We start from the raw sequence: 15,519 nt of genomic DNA, 5'->3' as shown, positions 1-15,519 counted from the left end.
ATATACAGAATAGATAAACAAGGTCCTACTGTGTAGCACAGGGAACTATACTCAATATCTTGTAATAGCCTATAATGGAAAAGAATCTGAAAAAGAATATAAATACACACACACATACATATATATCTCAATCACTTTGCTGTACACCTGAAACTAACACAACGTTGGAAATCAACTATACTTCAATAAAGAAATAAAAGAGAGAGAAAGAGGGAGAGAAAACAGCACAGCCCACTAAAAGAAAGGGATGTTTCTGTCATTTAGAACTACAATTAGATACAGAAAATAGAGGAAAGGCAGAAAAAAGATACCGAGAGGAGAAAGACTGACTAACCAGCTTTTTCACTTACAGGGAGCCTGAGCAGGGTCTTCGGAGAAGCAACGATGAGGGGCTTCCGGAAGTTGCGGACCATCTGTCTCCGGAGCAGGTGGAAGTACTGCGCAGGAGTGGTGGGGTGAACCACGAACATGTTCACGGTGTCCCCGTCGACCCCCTCTTCCACACTGTCACACATCTGGGAGAGAAGAGAAAGGAAGGACGTTCAACTAACTTCATCACAACGGCACATACTCTTCTGAGGGGAACCCAGGGCTCTCGATTAGCGGGAGAAAAGATGTATCTCTTCATTACAGAAAAAAAAAACAAAAATCACCAGAAGGTAAATTTAGGACCTGTGACAAATTCACCAGGAGAGGTCTGCTGGCTCTCTGCTGGATGATAATAAAAATAATAAACAGCAACCACGTATAAGTGTGGATTATTGTTGTAAGCATTTATAGACATTGACTCTTGATGCCTCACAGTAATCCTATGAAGTAGGTCTGATAAAATTAATGTGGACTTGGTAATTTTAATGTATATGTAGGTGATCCTTCCAACAGCCTGGCTTCTTGATTCCTTAAACTCATGTCCTCCAATCAGTCTGGCCTCCCTCCTACCTCAACAGCCCCTCCCAGTGCAATATTCTGGTTTCAATAACAGGGACCTCTACATGAGCTCTGCTTTATGTTATCCACTCTGAACACCACTCCTACCTTTCCAGCTCAATCCCCTTTAACACTCTGACTCCATCAAGCCTTCAACCTCATCAATGCCTCCAACCCAAGGATCCTAGCACCTTTTCAGTGGCCTTTACCCTATGTCTCCTCTCTCCTCCTTACTTAACCAAAATTCCAGTCAGTCATGAACAATCATTCTTTTGTGTACACCCTTAACTCCCTTGACCCTTTCTTAAGCCAAACCACAACCCTAGTTAATCCCAACTTCCCACTTGCCCCACATCTGCCCCTATGCAGGGAATGAAGCTGGAGAAAACACACAAGCACACAGATGGATCTCACTTTAAAATCTTGACCAAGAATCTCAAGTGGAGGGCGGGGAGGGTAGAGCTCACTGATAGAGCTCATGCTTAGCATGCACAAGATTCTGGGTTCAATCTCCAGCACCTCCATTAAAAAATAAGCAAACAAATAAATAAACCTAAATACTTTCCCCCGCAAAAAAAAATCTAATAAATAAATTAATAAAAGTATAGACAGGCACCAAATACTAAAAATAATTTTTTAAAGAAAGAATCTTAAGTAGGCCCTCAATGCCCTTAGACTTACTATCCTCTGTTTCCCTAATTCACTCATTCTCCTCCTCTTCAGGTGACTATTTCACCCGATAAACCCAGGACCTCCATCCATCATCATTTCCGCTAATAACCCAAGAGTATTTCCTCAGACCTTTACTACAACACCCACCACGTTCTAGCTCTGCCTTCAGGTTATTACCACAGATGACGTGCCATGCTCCTGTCTAGAGCAGATCCAATCCCTTATGGACAGAGGGATGGTAGATGGACAGGTATGTGACAGGACAAATACAATAAAATATTAATGGTAGAATGGAGAGAGTGGGCATATGAATATTCATTGAACAATTTTTCAACTTTCCTGTACGTTTGAAAGTTTTCATAAGAAAACATTAGGAAGTAATAGGCATAAAGAGGCAATGGTAGTGATTCTTACCAAAAGGTAACAATGGTGATTTCTGGGTTGTTACCTAAAATTTTTTAATAGTCACAGATCATTTTATAAAAATACTGTCATTACTCGGATCTGGGGTTGGTCCCTGTATCTCTGTTTATAAAAAGCTCCTTAGATGATTGTGATGATCAGCTTGGTTCAGGAAACACTGATCTTTGCCGCAGAAGAACAACTTTCGACTCCTTCCCTCCCTCCAGGCGGCCTGGGTGCGTGGGCGGCGGGGCGGCCCAGCCCGGGCCGGGGCAGGAAGGGGGAGGGGCGGGGAGGGGGAGGGGCGGTGGGGCAGCGGTGGGGGCGGCGGCCCGCGCCCCCAGCCCCCGACCGCTGAGTCCCGGGGCCCCCGCCGTGGCCGAGGCCATGCTCCCCGTGTTCCCTTGCACGCTGCTGGCCCCCCCTCCCCCGTGCCGGGCCTGGATTCCCAGGGAGTGGGCGGCCTCCTGAACTCCTTCCCGCCAGCTCAGGGTCACGCCCAGAGCCCCCTGCGGGTCGGGGCTGAGCTCCAGTCCCGCTTCTTTGCCCCCCAGGGCTGCGCCCAGGGTCCCTTCCAGGCCGCGCCCGCGCCCCCACCCCCACCCCGGGCCCCGGGCCCCTCCAGGTGGGCGTGCTCCCGGTTCTCGCCGCCGCCCCGGAGCCCGCCGCGGCCGCAGCCCCCACGGCCGTGGGCTCCCTCTCGTGCGTCTCAGCCACTCCCCTCCCAGCCCCGCTGAGCTCCGAGCTGGGGGGGGGGGAGGCCGGGGAGGATGGAGGGAAATTCCTGGACACCATCTCCTCTTCCCCTCTCTCTCCTCACCGACTCCTCACTACTCCCCCCCCCCCCACCAACCGCGGAGCCTCCAGAAGGGAGGGAGGAGGAAGTGTTTTCTTAGGGGAATTCACTAGGTTTTAACGAGTTGTTTCTCCTGCTCCTTTCTTCTCCCCATCAGACCTGACCCCACACACACCTGTCCCCTCGGTTGTGTTGAAGCCCCCTGGACAGTCAGTGGGCAGGGGTGGCAGAGGACAGGAGCAGCCACTGCCCTCACTCCCTCTCCTCTCTGTAACCCCCTGCCTCGGTGGTCCTTCTTGCTCTCCTCCTTCCAGTGCCCACCCCCATTGTCTGCTGCCCCTCCCGGGGGAGTTGGTGCTTTTTTTTTTTTTTTCCAAGGGGGAGGGAGGAGAGGAAGGAAGGGAAGCAAAGATTCTGTCCCAGAGAGGGTAAAGGTGCGATCTGAGAAGGGACAGAAGCAGGGAAGACAAAGGTTGTACCTGCATAAGGTGGGGTTGTTTGAGGTCAGGCCCTAAACATCATCCTACTTGAGCATCTGTCAGTGGAAAACAAGTCAAGGGGAGCAAAAGAAGGAGCCACTAGGGCCAGAGACAGGACAAGAGATGGAATCTTAGGGGGCCAAGGTAAGTGGGGGGATCCAGGGACTAGAGGTGCTTCCTGGGGGTGGGGGGAATGCAGCCGCAGTGTCTCCCCCTTCCCTCCTCCACCCCAGCTCCAGCCCTGGCCTTTTCTTTTCACCCCTCTCCCCCACGACAGAAGCTGTGGCCCTGGCCATGTCATCGTGTTCCTGTGTCTCCTGCATGTTCCCCACCCTTCACCTCCCATTTTGTGCAGAGCCCATTACAATACATTAAAAAAAAAAAAAAACTTTTGAGGGGTGGGTATGGCTCAGTGGTAGAGCCCTTGCTTAGCATGCACAAGCTCCTGGGTTCAATCCCCGATACCTCCACTTAAAAAAAAAAAAAAAGGGGGAAGGAAATTGGAAAGAAAGAAAAAAAAAGAAAAAAACAACTTTCATTGCCATAAAACGAATGGTGACATGAACATACCCGAGACATCAAGTTTCCAAGGAATATTGATTGATAATCGCATTAAGTCTATTTCAAATGCTGCAATGTCTTACAGTTCAAGGTGCCCAGTAAGTATCTGCAGGAAGCAGTTCTAGTCCAAAACATTCCTTGGAATCCAGAAGGCAGTGGACGTACCTGCAAGAAACGCTCTATTCGACAGGACGAGTGCTCTGGCCCCGCACCGTCGTAGCCATGGGGAAGGAGGACCACGATGCCGCTCTGAAGGAGCCACTTGGCCTCGCCTGTAAAGCAGCAGTGGGAGTGAGGACGCCGTGACACAGGAGCACAGCCCGGTGCGACTGACTGGGAGATGCACGTAGGTTTGCTGCCGGACCCCTGCAGCCGTTTTCATTACACGCTCTTTCTACTTAGGAGGAAAATACAGACCTGCTTCGGAGATACTGCAGCTTCCGGTCCACGCCCCCGGAACAAAGCGAGTCACATGAGTGGTTTGGTTTCCCAGCGTGTATAAAATTTATGTGTATGCTTTACTATGGTCTATTAAGTGTGCAAGTGCATTATGTCTGAAAAAAACAGTGTATGGACATTAATGAAGAGATACTTGATTGCTAAAAACTGCTAAGCATCACCTGAGCCTTCAGCCAGTCAATCTTTTTGCAATAGTGACATCAGAGATCACCGATCAGGGATCACCATCAGATATAATACTAGGAAAAAACTTAAACTGTTGTGAGAATTAACCACAACGTGACACAGAGACACGAAGTGAGCAAATGCTGTTGGAAAAATGATGCTGACAGATTTGTTCGAGGCAGCGTGGCCAGAAATCTGCAGTTCGTAAAAAAACACAGTCTCTGCGAAGTGCAGTAAGGTGAGGTCTGCCTGGATCCATCATCCTGGTTGGATCCCTCTAGGGTCTTGTGCGCGGGGCTTTAGTAAGTGGAAGACAAACTACAGGGTGAATGTCCCAGCTTGGAGGATGGCAGGTGTGACCCCACCTCGGGCACCATTCTGGGCAGCTCCCACCTTGTCTCACAGCACTGCTTGCAACACAGGCCCCTGTCCTCAGACAGAGGGCACAGACTCTTTAGAACAGCCTCTGCACTTTTCTTCCTCCCAACCACCAAGTTATAGAGAAGCAACCGCAGGAAGGGTCTGAGGGTCACATTCAAAATCCAAGAGTGGCTACCCCTGGAAAATGGGGAGAGGTCTGGAGGAGACTCAGACTTGTACTTTCTATCCTTGGGATTTTGACAGTAAGCAGGTCAGTGATGGTTAATACTAAAGACACACAACTTCCAACTTTCAGATACTTGAGTGTCCCTGGGTTAAGGGAAGCTGATTTTCAAAGCTGCCATTCGCTCTAATCACAAACCCTCATGGGGTCACACTGCCTGCTTGTTACTCATGCAGTGGTTACTCAGCGTACCCCAAGAGCAGACCCCGAAGTCAGCCCTCTCAGGAGCTGGCAAGTACATACCCTTTTCCCTACAGACAAGCACATCCCCCAGGAGACACAGCCCTTCTGCTGACGGAGGACTGAAATGCTCTTCCCAGCAGCCTCCGTACCTGTCTGATAGCTGCCACGCCCCAGCAGAAGCGAGGACATCCCTCCCCAGCTCTCGGGGCTGGGGATGCTGTGAAACACAGCTGTGGCCCCTGTTCAGTCCTGTATCCCAGTGAGGCTGGTGCCACACACCCGTGGGTCCACACCAACCTCCAGAGATGAACGTGTCAAAGATGATCTGGGCGCCATTGAAGAAATCGCCAAACTGAGCCTCCCAGAGGGGCAGTAGCTTGGGGCTTTCGATGCTCATCCCATACTCGAATCCCAGGACCGCCTCTTCCGACAGCGGGCTGTTGCTGACCTGGTGCGGAGGGAGAGAATAAGACGCCGTCATGCGGGGAAGAGGGGGTGTGAGCGGGACAGGAGAGGTAAAGCATCACGTTGGTACAGGCCTCTCGAAAGGGAGGAGGGGCACAAGGGCAGCTGTATGTCATCCCCACGTCCGTCCGTTTGAGAGAGGAGACCTACTCTCTGTGAGTGATGTGTGAGAAAAATTGGGGCAAAAAGAGGGAGACATAAAAAAAGGGTGGAATGTGGGCATTACAGATTTTCTTGAAGGAGGAGCAAAACTAACTTCTCTGATGACCCACCTTTGGAGCTGAGAGTAAAATGGTGTCATTCGAGCTTTTTAAAAAATGTCACAAAACAAAGCGGGGGGAAAAGTTATCCCAAAATGCCTACTTTGGGTTAGAATCCATTATTCTAATATCCTGTTTGCGTGATAAAGCAAAAGAATTATCACCATATGTTAAGATTAAAAAAGCAGAACATAACATTACACCTCTGAGAAGGCTAAAGAGATGTGAACGTTAAAGGCGCCGTGACTCTGAACTGGGTTTGCGGACCAGATGGAGTCCTGTCTGTCCTGACGTGGCTGACGCAGGAGTGATGTAGAAGAATGACCTAGTTTGTGGGAAATACACATTTAGGACATCAGGTTGCCAACCTGATGTTTCCATCTGGATCTCACAATTGTCTCAGAATGAGGAAAAGCTCCTTTTGCATTATACATCCAACTTTTTTGTACTTTTGTGTTTGTTTCCAAATTTTTCTAAAAAATATTTTTAAAATTTACATATTTATAAAATACTATTTGGCAATAAAGGGAGATGAAATACTGACATGCGCTATGACTAGATGGGCCATGAAAACACGAGGCTAAGCGAAAGAACCCAGTGACAAAAAGCTACGTATTGTGTAAGTCTACTCGTATAAAAAGGCCAAAATAGGTGAATCAACAGAAACAGAAAACAGATGAGTGGTTGTTGGGGGCTGGGGGAGGAAGGAATGGGTTGTGACTGCTGGTGGGTATGAGGTTTCTTTTGGGGGAGATGAAAAATGTTCTAAAATTAGATAGTAAGGATGGTTGTATAACTGAATACACTAAAAAACACTTAATTGTGCACACTGAAACACTGGATTCTATGAGTTTTATCTCAATAAAGCTTTTATTAAAAAAAAACAAAACTCTGGAAAAAAATTTCCTCCCTACTGTGGTTACAGCCTATAAAACGTGGGTTCAACACTCAGTGACAACAATGAAAAATGAACAGATAGTTTCTTGGTGTGGCGGGATTGTGCAGTTTACCTCTTCTGATTTCTGTTTGATTTCAGTTACAATCCATGTAATACATTAATTTTTAAAGGTTGCTGCACTTCTAAGGCCCACATGTGTGTTGTCAATGCGGTTTTTCCTGCCGACTTCACTTGCGTCCCTGTGTCTTTACCTCCTTCCTCATCTCCCTTCCCTACCCGCTGATGTTACTCTAATCCGTCCCTTCTTTCTGCTTCTTTTCCTCACCCGGCTTCATCAACTAACTCCTCTTTCCTGAACCTCTCCTCACTGGCTTTCTCCTGTCAGGAGATGAACAACCAAAAACTTTAAAATGGAGGTGGGGAGGGATAAATGAGGAGTTTGGGATTAACGATACACACTACTATACATAATAGAGATAAGCAACAAGGACCTACTGTACAGCACAGGGAGCTATATTCAGTATCTTACAATAACCTACAATAGAAAAGAATCTGAAAAAGAATATATACGTATATACAGAACTGAATCACTTTGCTGTACACCAGAAACTAACACAACATTGTAAAGCAACTGTACTTCCATTTAAAAATTTTTTTAAAAGACTTAAAAATAAAACAAAGAATGTTCCTTCTGACCGGTGCTTTCCAGCTACTGCTTCCTCTCACGGTCAGACTTCTAGAAAGAATTATCTAATCCAGGTGTCTCCACCTCCTTAACTCCTGTGTGTCCTTTAGCAAGTACCACCTAGCTTCTGTTCCCCTCACTCCACTGAAATAGCCCTGGAAGAGGTCAACCTTGACCTTCCTGTGGCTAAATCCGATGGCCACGTCGTAGTCTTCCTCTCCTCTGACTCCTCCCTCCTTGAGTTTGAGGACACAGAGATTCCAAGTTTTCCTCCTGCTTTTCTGGATGCTCTTTGGGGAAAACTTTTCCTCCTCCAGCCTTTTAAAAGTTGTTTTCCCCATGACCCTATCTCTTCTCATTCTGCTGTCTCTCAGGGAGATTCTCCCACCCCTGTGGTTTCAAACATACCTACACTCTGATGATTCCCAAATCTACACCCCAAGAACAGATTCCTTCATTAACTCCACATATATATATACACACACACATCAAAGTGCCTGAAATCTCAATGCCATTCAGCTGCCTCCAAGTTTAATGACCAACACTGAATCCATCATCTTTCCTCCCCAAACCTGCTCCCTCTCCTTGACTCTCTACTGGGGCAAACACCATCCCCATGACACCGGTTGTCCTGGCCGGGGAGCAAGGAGAGAACCGGGGCTGGTCTTTTCTCTTCACTCTCTACCTCTACCACTAAGTCCCACCGCTGCTGTCTTCCGAATCGTTCTCAAACCCAGCCCCATCTCCCACCACACTGCTGTTGCCCTAATTCACAGCCCCGTGACTTCCCGTTTAGACGACCGAGAAGCCTCCTTAGAAATTGTCCTAGTTCTCATCCTTCTTCAGCATGGCTTCCAAGGCACCTCCAGGAAAGCTCTTTCTAATACGGAAATCTGGTCACCTATTCACAACTCCCCCATGGTTTCTCTTTTACATAATGTTCTGAGACTTTCACAGTGTGGGGAATCTTGTCTATTCCGTCTCCTCTTCTTTTACTTCTTTATATTTTGGGGGTGGAGTGGGTAATAAGGTTTATTTATTTATTTTTGGAGGCAGTACTGGGGATTGAACCCAGGACCTTGTGCATGCTAAGCATGCGCTCCACCACTTGAGCTATGCCCTCCCCACCTTCCTCTTCTTTTACTCCTATATCCACTTTCCAGCTTAAACTCCAGTCACATGAAGCTCTAAGTAGTTCCCTGAGCATGAGGTCAAGGCCTCTTACGTCACAGCTTTTACATACGCTATTGTGTCCACCTAGAATGTTCTCCCTACATTACTAGACAAGGCAATTCCAAGTGTCCAAGTCCCAGCTCAAGTCTGGCCTCCTCTCTAAAGTTCTTCCTTATAATCCTCAAGTAGGTTGGCTGCTGCTTCTTCTGTGTGTCTTTTGCACTTTGCATACTTATATACACTTACTACCTTCACTTGTTGAATCTATTAATGTTTTTAATTATTGTGAAAAAAATTTAAGATGGCTCATAGATATACATAGTGCGCAACATGATACTGTAAATGTGAATGAAGGGAAAGAAGATAAATAGAGATTGAGACGCTGAATAGGGTTAGGGAAAAGACACAACCTGATAACCTACTTTCTCGAGGCTGTCATGGCCTCCACCCCTTCCTGGAAGCCACTATTGATAAGGGGAGGTCCATCAGTTGCAGGGTTCATGGGGTGCACACAATTAAGCTGAACTGCTGCTCAGTGAACCACGACTACTCTCAATACCAAGATTGAGCAGGAGTTTCTCCCAGGGCCTTCGTATAAAGGACACAGTATCAGATAAGAAATGACATCTTCCACAGCATCCTCCTAACAGATGCAAGGCCGTTACTTGGGGCTTTCTAAACAGCAATATTCAAAATTAACTGATACTATGCCTCAAATCACAAATCAATAAAAGACACTGGGTGGGAGAGATACTAAGCGTTCTTAGTGACTAGTGATCTAGATACTGATTAAGGGGGGATTATAGACTAACTTAAGGATGAGCTGCATGTCCTTTAAGTAATTGTCCTGGAATCTCGCCTTTGACAAGTGAATTTTTAAAATATTGGGTATCAGTGAACCCAGTACTCTCAAACAAATGGCTACCGTAGGAAAAATCACGCCCCGCCACTGATCGTAACTTAAAGGATAATTTAATAAACTTCAGGTGCCAGGTGATATGCTAGTTGTTGGAGAAAACAAAAATGAAAAGACCCAGCCCCCGTCCTTGACCCTAGAGAACCTAACTCAGTGACTGGCACACAGAAATAAACGGTAATGGATATATTCATCAAGCCTGCTAAACCTTAGGGAGTAAGGCAACCTTGAGAAAGTGTTCTCTTTTTTTTTTTAAGGTAGGAAAGAAATGTTCGCTTATTATCCATGTCTTCAGCTGACTTTGGTGAATTCAGTAACGTGCAGATTACAATGTCAATTTTGTCCATGACGTTCACTCTGTCAGTACATGGTCACAGGGAAGAAGCCAAAGTAAGACGGCTCGAGTTGACACCCTCGGGTGTTACTTCCATTCCAAGTGGAATGAACCTACGTTGTCCACCTGTTCAGCATCGCTTTATTTCAAAATGTACTGGACCCAACGTTGCCAGCATCTGTTTCTGTTTGCTTTGGGGAGCCTGAGGCTATAATCATCAGCACCTGGGTTTTATACTCGACAATAAAACCTCCTACCTCCAGAAACCCCTTCTGATTAGGGTCCATGTGGTTCAGGGGGATATAGGTGTCATCGGTCTCCTGGCAAACAACCATTGCATGCCTCTGGCTAAAAGTTCCACGGCCTACATCTTGGCCACTCAGACGGACATTAAAACCTTAAGAAGGCAAGAAGTAGAAGAAAAAAACAGATTCCCGTGAATAACCTACATAATAACAAGGCTTGGTGACCCTGAATTCTTATACACCAGTTCATCCCCAGAACTGTCCTTAGGATAATAGATTCTCCTTCTTAAAAATAGACCTGTCCTGAGAAAGACAAATACTGTAAGATACCACTTATATGTGGAATCTAAAAAATTACAACAAACTGGTGAATATAACAGAAAAGAAACAGACTCACAGATGTAAAGAAGGAACTGGTGGTGAGCAGTGGGGAGAGGGAAGGGGGAGGGGCAAGATGGAGCTGGAGGATTAAGAGGTACAAATGTCACGTATAAAATAAGCTACAGGGATGTATTGTACATATGGGAATATAGCTAATATTTTATAATAACTATAAATGGAGTATAACTCTTAAAAATTGTGTATCACTATATTGTATACCTGTAATGTATAATAATGTACATCACTTATACTTCAATTTTAAAAATACAATATTGTAAAATAAATACATATATAGATAAAGTTAAAAAAATACCTGTCCTATATTCAACGCTCTGTAGTCAAGGTGAGATTGTATAGGAATGAGAGTTCCCACCATTCACCCCATCATTTTTAGAGGAAAATCTCTTTCCAGTACATCCAGTACTTTGTTTCCCAGGAATAATTCTTTCATAGTCTATTCACTGACGAAGGTTGTCAACAGAACTTATACTAAGATTAAATAATGTTTTCAGGTAAGAAAAATGAACACATTAGAGAACCTCTCTTGTTGATGAAAATGGTAAGAGGTAGGTGTAACTCAAAACTGTAGGCGTCACATACAACAAATGTCATATAAAGCATCCTCTCCCCACTGTGCGGCTGTACAGAAATGTCCTACCTTCAGCAAGTAACGAGCCCAAGGCCAGAGCTTCTGCCGTGGCCCAGTCTAACTTCGTTCCGTCTATCACCTTCTCCATTCTGGACTGTAAAATCGAAGGGGAGGGAAAAAGAAACTTTTAAGAGTCCACATCTGTTTCCATATTGAGTTCAAAAAAGGTAATGCAACCATGGTTAAGTGTCAAAAACTTAACGTTAAGTACAACAGAAAGTGCAGAAGGAAACATGAGAGTATGACAGAAATTATATGACGCTTGAAAGCAGGCAAAACAAACAGGCAGTCAGGTTAATGGTTAACCCGGTGGATGGATGAGAGAAGGTGGCATCAGGAAGTGGTTGTGGGGAACCACATGGGTAACATTCTACTTCCTCAGCCAGATGGTGAGTGCATCAATTGTTTTAACAGCCTCTATACCTATAACAGAAACTTACAAATGAAGTTAGCGTTTTGAAAATAATCTAGAGCTCACAGTGTCTTCTTCATCCACTGTGTTCAAGACATATCTCCTTGCTCTCCTGCTTTTAGTGCTGAAAGTCCCTCATTCCAGGAAACCACCAAGCCGCAGGCAAACCTCAACAGTGTGTCAATCCACACTTAATATGAGACAGTATGTAAAACCTCAATATATTTAAGGGTCTAAATGGTTGCCTTTTGGGAGAATGTGTGTTGATTTTTATTTATTTTATTTGAGCCATTCCCCCCAAAATGAAAGTTGTCTTCTGCTCACTGGTCAGAATAAGCAAGACTTGTACGGCTGGGTTCTTAATAATGTGTATGTCGCACATAATGTATGAAACATGTATAAATGAATGAATGAATTAGTAGATGAAAATTACACATAGGCAAAATCCAAGTTAATTGACTATCGGTATCAAGACACCACTAGGGTTGGTTCCTAGAACCTAATGACACACAGTAAATCTTTGCCGAATGCACTAGCCAATCAACAAGACCAGACCCACACCAATTCCTTTGCTGCGCAAGATGGACAAACAGTACCCGGAGGTCTCTGGGCTCCTTACCTGGACGTGCATCTTCAGAAGGTGACTGTGCATCTGGAGTTCCTCCGGCACCTCCACAGACTTCCTGGCAATGAACTGCAGGAGGTCGAGGGGCACACCTGTGTTCCAGGTGGTAATGCAAGCTTCCGGCTGTACCAGGCCCTGCCAGTGGGCCTGCAGGTTCGTGGCCGGGGGGCTGTAGTGGGCCATGTTGGTTAAATGGCCATTTAACTTTGCATAGTAGGAGGCTTTGATGTCCGACACGTCCTCCTGGGTCATGAGTCCACTGGCCGTGAGGTACTCTGCATATGTGTCAGGGATGCTCTTCCGGGCTCTGTCCAAGAAAGAGGGAAACAAAAATCAACCTGATTTGTGAAAATCAAAGAGAGACAGATACAGTCAGTGTCAAAGGTATTCATGGAGTTTCTTCTCTATAAAAACACACACGAGAAATATTTTGGAACTAGACAGAACGGGTGCTTGCACAACATCGTGAACGTACCAAATGCCACTGAATTGTTCACTTGAGAGTAGTCCGTTTTATGTCATGTGACTTTCATGCCAGTAAATTTTTCCTTCCTTTTTTTTTTTTAAGGCAGTGGTGAGTAACCACCTCTTCCAGGCAAGCAAGAGAAAACAAATTTATCTTTATAAGCATCTGTTTATGGTCAGGTAGAGGTTAATGAGCAGAGGGGTTTTTCTTTGAATCAGTAAATTCTGGACTGTTATTTACAAGGCTGACCTGTACCATCTCCCCATTCCACACTGCTTTATTTCAAAAAGCATCGCACCCAAAGTTGCCAACATCTGTTTCTGTTTGCTTTAAGAAGCCTGTAACTCTTCAGCACCTGGTTTTACAACAACAGTAATAATGATGCTCCTCTGCATTTGCATAATACTTTAAAGTCTGGTTGTAATCCTGACAAAAATGGGAGGTAGGCAGAATAGCTTTTTAAAAATTGGATCCTGAGTCACATAAAGTCATTGAGCTGCTAAGTTCAGAGATAAATGGAGAATTCAGATTTGTTGTTCCAAGAGCAGCCTATAAAATGTCACCTATGATTAGAAAAGCCCATAAAATGTCACCAAGTTTATTCCTCTCCTTGAATCTATGTCCGTGAGGAAATAAAGCAGGGAAGAGGGATCTATTTTACTTTCTAGCATCCAAAAAGGAAATCCCAAAGTAATACATTCCTCTCCATCACGTTAACCTCCTGGCTCAGGGCTGTCCCCAGAGAAGTAATAATGTAAGCCAATGTGGAATTTAAAATTTCCCAGTGGTCACACTAGAAAAGGTGAAATAAGTGGAATTAATTTTAATCGTACATTCATTTAACTCAGTATATCCAGAATATTGTCACTTCATTGTCCAATCAATATCAAAATTACTATTGAGATTGTCTACACTCCTTTTTTTCATACTAAGTCTTTGAAATCTGGTGTACACATTACACTTACAGCACATCTCCATCAAGACTTGTCACATTTCAAGTGTTCAGTGGCCACTTACGGCCAGTGCCTTCCATACTGGATAGCGTAGTTCTGAACTTCATTAAAATCCATCGTGTAACCTCTTGCCAAGGCACAAAGGAGGTCCTCACCTATGGTTTGCAGAAGTGAATCAGGGAGGTTCTGTTTCTGATCCTGTCAGTGCCAGGGCAAGGCTCTGCCTAGGTCCTCCTATCCAGTCCTCCCATCTGCTAAGTGAAGTTGTTTAGTTGCCCTTTGTCTATTCCTCAGGGAAACACATGGAGTTTGAAGAACCTGGGAAGCTTTCCTGAGACCCAGGGGGCGACCACTGCAGTTTGCCCAGGACGTCCCAGTTTTAGCACCGACAGTTTCACGTCCCAGGCACTCAGGGAAAGTTGGTCACCCAATCAGAGAACGTCTAATAAAAATAAAAGTGGGAGCACTGTGGGAGAGAGGGCATGTTAAATGGAGGCTGAGCATCACACCTGATGATTTTGTACATGACGGGGTTGGTGAAGAAAGGCTCATCCAGCTCATTGTGGCCCCACTGCCTGTAGCACAACAAATCAACAATCACGTCCTTCCGGAACTGGCGCTGGTACTCAAACGCCAGTCGTGTGGCCCGGACCACTTCCTCTGGGTCATCTCCATTGACATGGATGATGGCACAGCCCACAAGCTTCCCTGAGGCAGAGAAGACAGAGAAGAAGTTAGCCAGTCAACCCATGAACCTACCTCCAAGTCCCATCGCTCGCCTGGGGGGACAGCCAACATCCTCAGGGGTAGTTGGGCTTGGTTGTTAAGAACCCACGCTGTGTCGGGGAGGATATAGCTCAGTGGTAGAGTGCTTGTTTAGCATGCATGAGGTCCTGGGTTCAATCCCCAATGTCTCCATTTAAATAAACAAACAAACATGCCAAGAGGGAGAAGGGGTGGGAAGAGATAGGCTGGGAGTTCAAAATTTGTAGATACTGACAGGCATATGTAGAATTGATAAACAAGATTATACTACATAGCACAGGGAAATATATACAAGGTCTTGTGGTAGCTCACAGCGGAAAAAAAATGTGACAATGAATATGTGTATGTTCATGTATGACTGAAAAATTGTGCCCTACACTGGAATTGGACACAACATTGTAAAATGACTATAACTCAATAAAAAAATGTTTAAACAAACAAACAAACCTGATTACCTCCCCCAAAAAAGTTTAACAAGAATCCACACATTGGGGTCCAGCTGACAAAAATGGTTTGAAGTCCCAGCTCTGTGACTAATTGTGTGATCCTGGTAAAGGTATGAATCTCAGCCTCCTTATCTGCGGCACCCCTTAGTGATGCCTCAAGGAGTCAGTGAGTTAACGCATATAAAGTACTTAACAGGGCCTGGTACATAATAACGGATACTTATTTGTTATTGTTATCATTACTATTATCTTTCCTCCTGAGGTCAAAGGGTCATTAAACGAAGCATCCTAGACAAAAAAAAAAAAAAGGGGGTTTTCTCCAAAGAGAAGTTTGAAATTGAATTTTCAGAATCTCTAACTAATCAACAAAAAATTCACATAGATAACCCCAAAAGACATCCAGGCCAGGTCTGGGTGTAAAAACAGAGTGGTTTCTACCATCTGACAAATCTTGTAACTCTACAGAAGAGGGAATAGGTAATAAAAGCCCTGCATTTCTTTTCATGCTACCGATTTCCACAGGTTCAAACAGGCTGACTTTGCTCCTCACATCTGATTTCTAACCAGGCTACTTGGCCAAATTTACCAGTTGAATACA

General features: G+C 45.2%; 1 protein-coding gene across 1 annotated transcript in view; it reads right to left on the bottom strand.

Annotated features, from left to right (window-relative positions):
• The window catches only part of DHTKD1 (dehydrogenase E1 and transketolase domain containing 1), a 40,130-nt gene that overhangs the window by 4,743 nt on the left and 19,868 nt on the right, over positions 1–15,519 (bottom strand). The window contains exons 7-13 of the mRNA XM_010953712.3: positions 14,220–14,418; positions 12,286–12,598; positions 11,264–11,348; positions 10,237–10,376; positions 5,546–5,696; positions 4,003–4,109; positions 351–515 (exon numbers count right to left, since the gene is read on the bottom strand). Of these exons, the coding sequence (XP_010952014.2) occupies positions 351–515; positions 4,003–4,109; positions 5,546–5,696; positions 10,237–10,376; positions 11,264–11,348; positions 12,286–12,598; positions 14,220–14,418 (1,160 nt within the window). The remainder of the gene's footprint in view (positions 1–350; positions 516–4,002; positions 4,110–5,545; positions 5,697–10,236; positions 10,377–11,263; positions 11,349–12,285; positions 12,599–14,219; positions 14,419–15,519) is intronic.

Source organism: Camelus bactrianus, chromosome 35 (assembly GCF_048773025.1).
Source record: "Camelus bactrianus isolate YW-2024 breed Bactrian camel chromosome 35, ASM4877302v1, whole genome shotgun sequence".
Classification (NCBI taxonomy): Eukaryota; Metazoa; Chordata; class Mammalia; order Artiodactyla; family Camelidae; genus Camelus; species Camelus bactrianus.
This window is presented reverse-complemented; position numbering and strand designations above follow the sequence as displayed.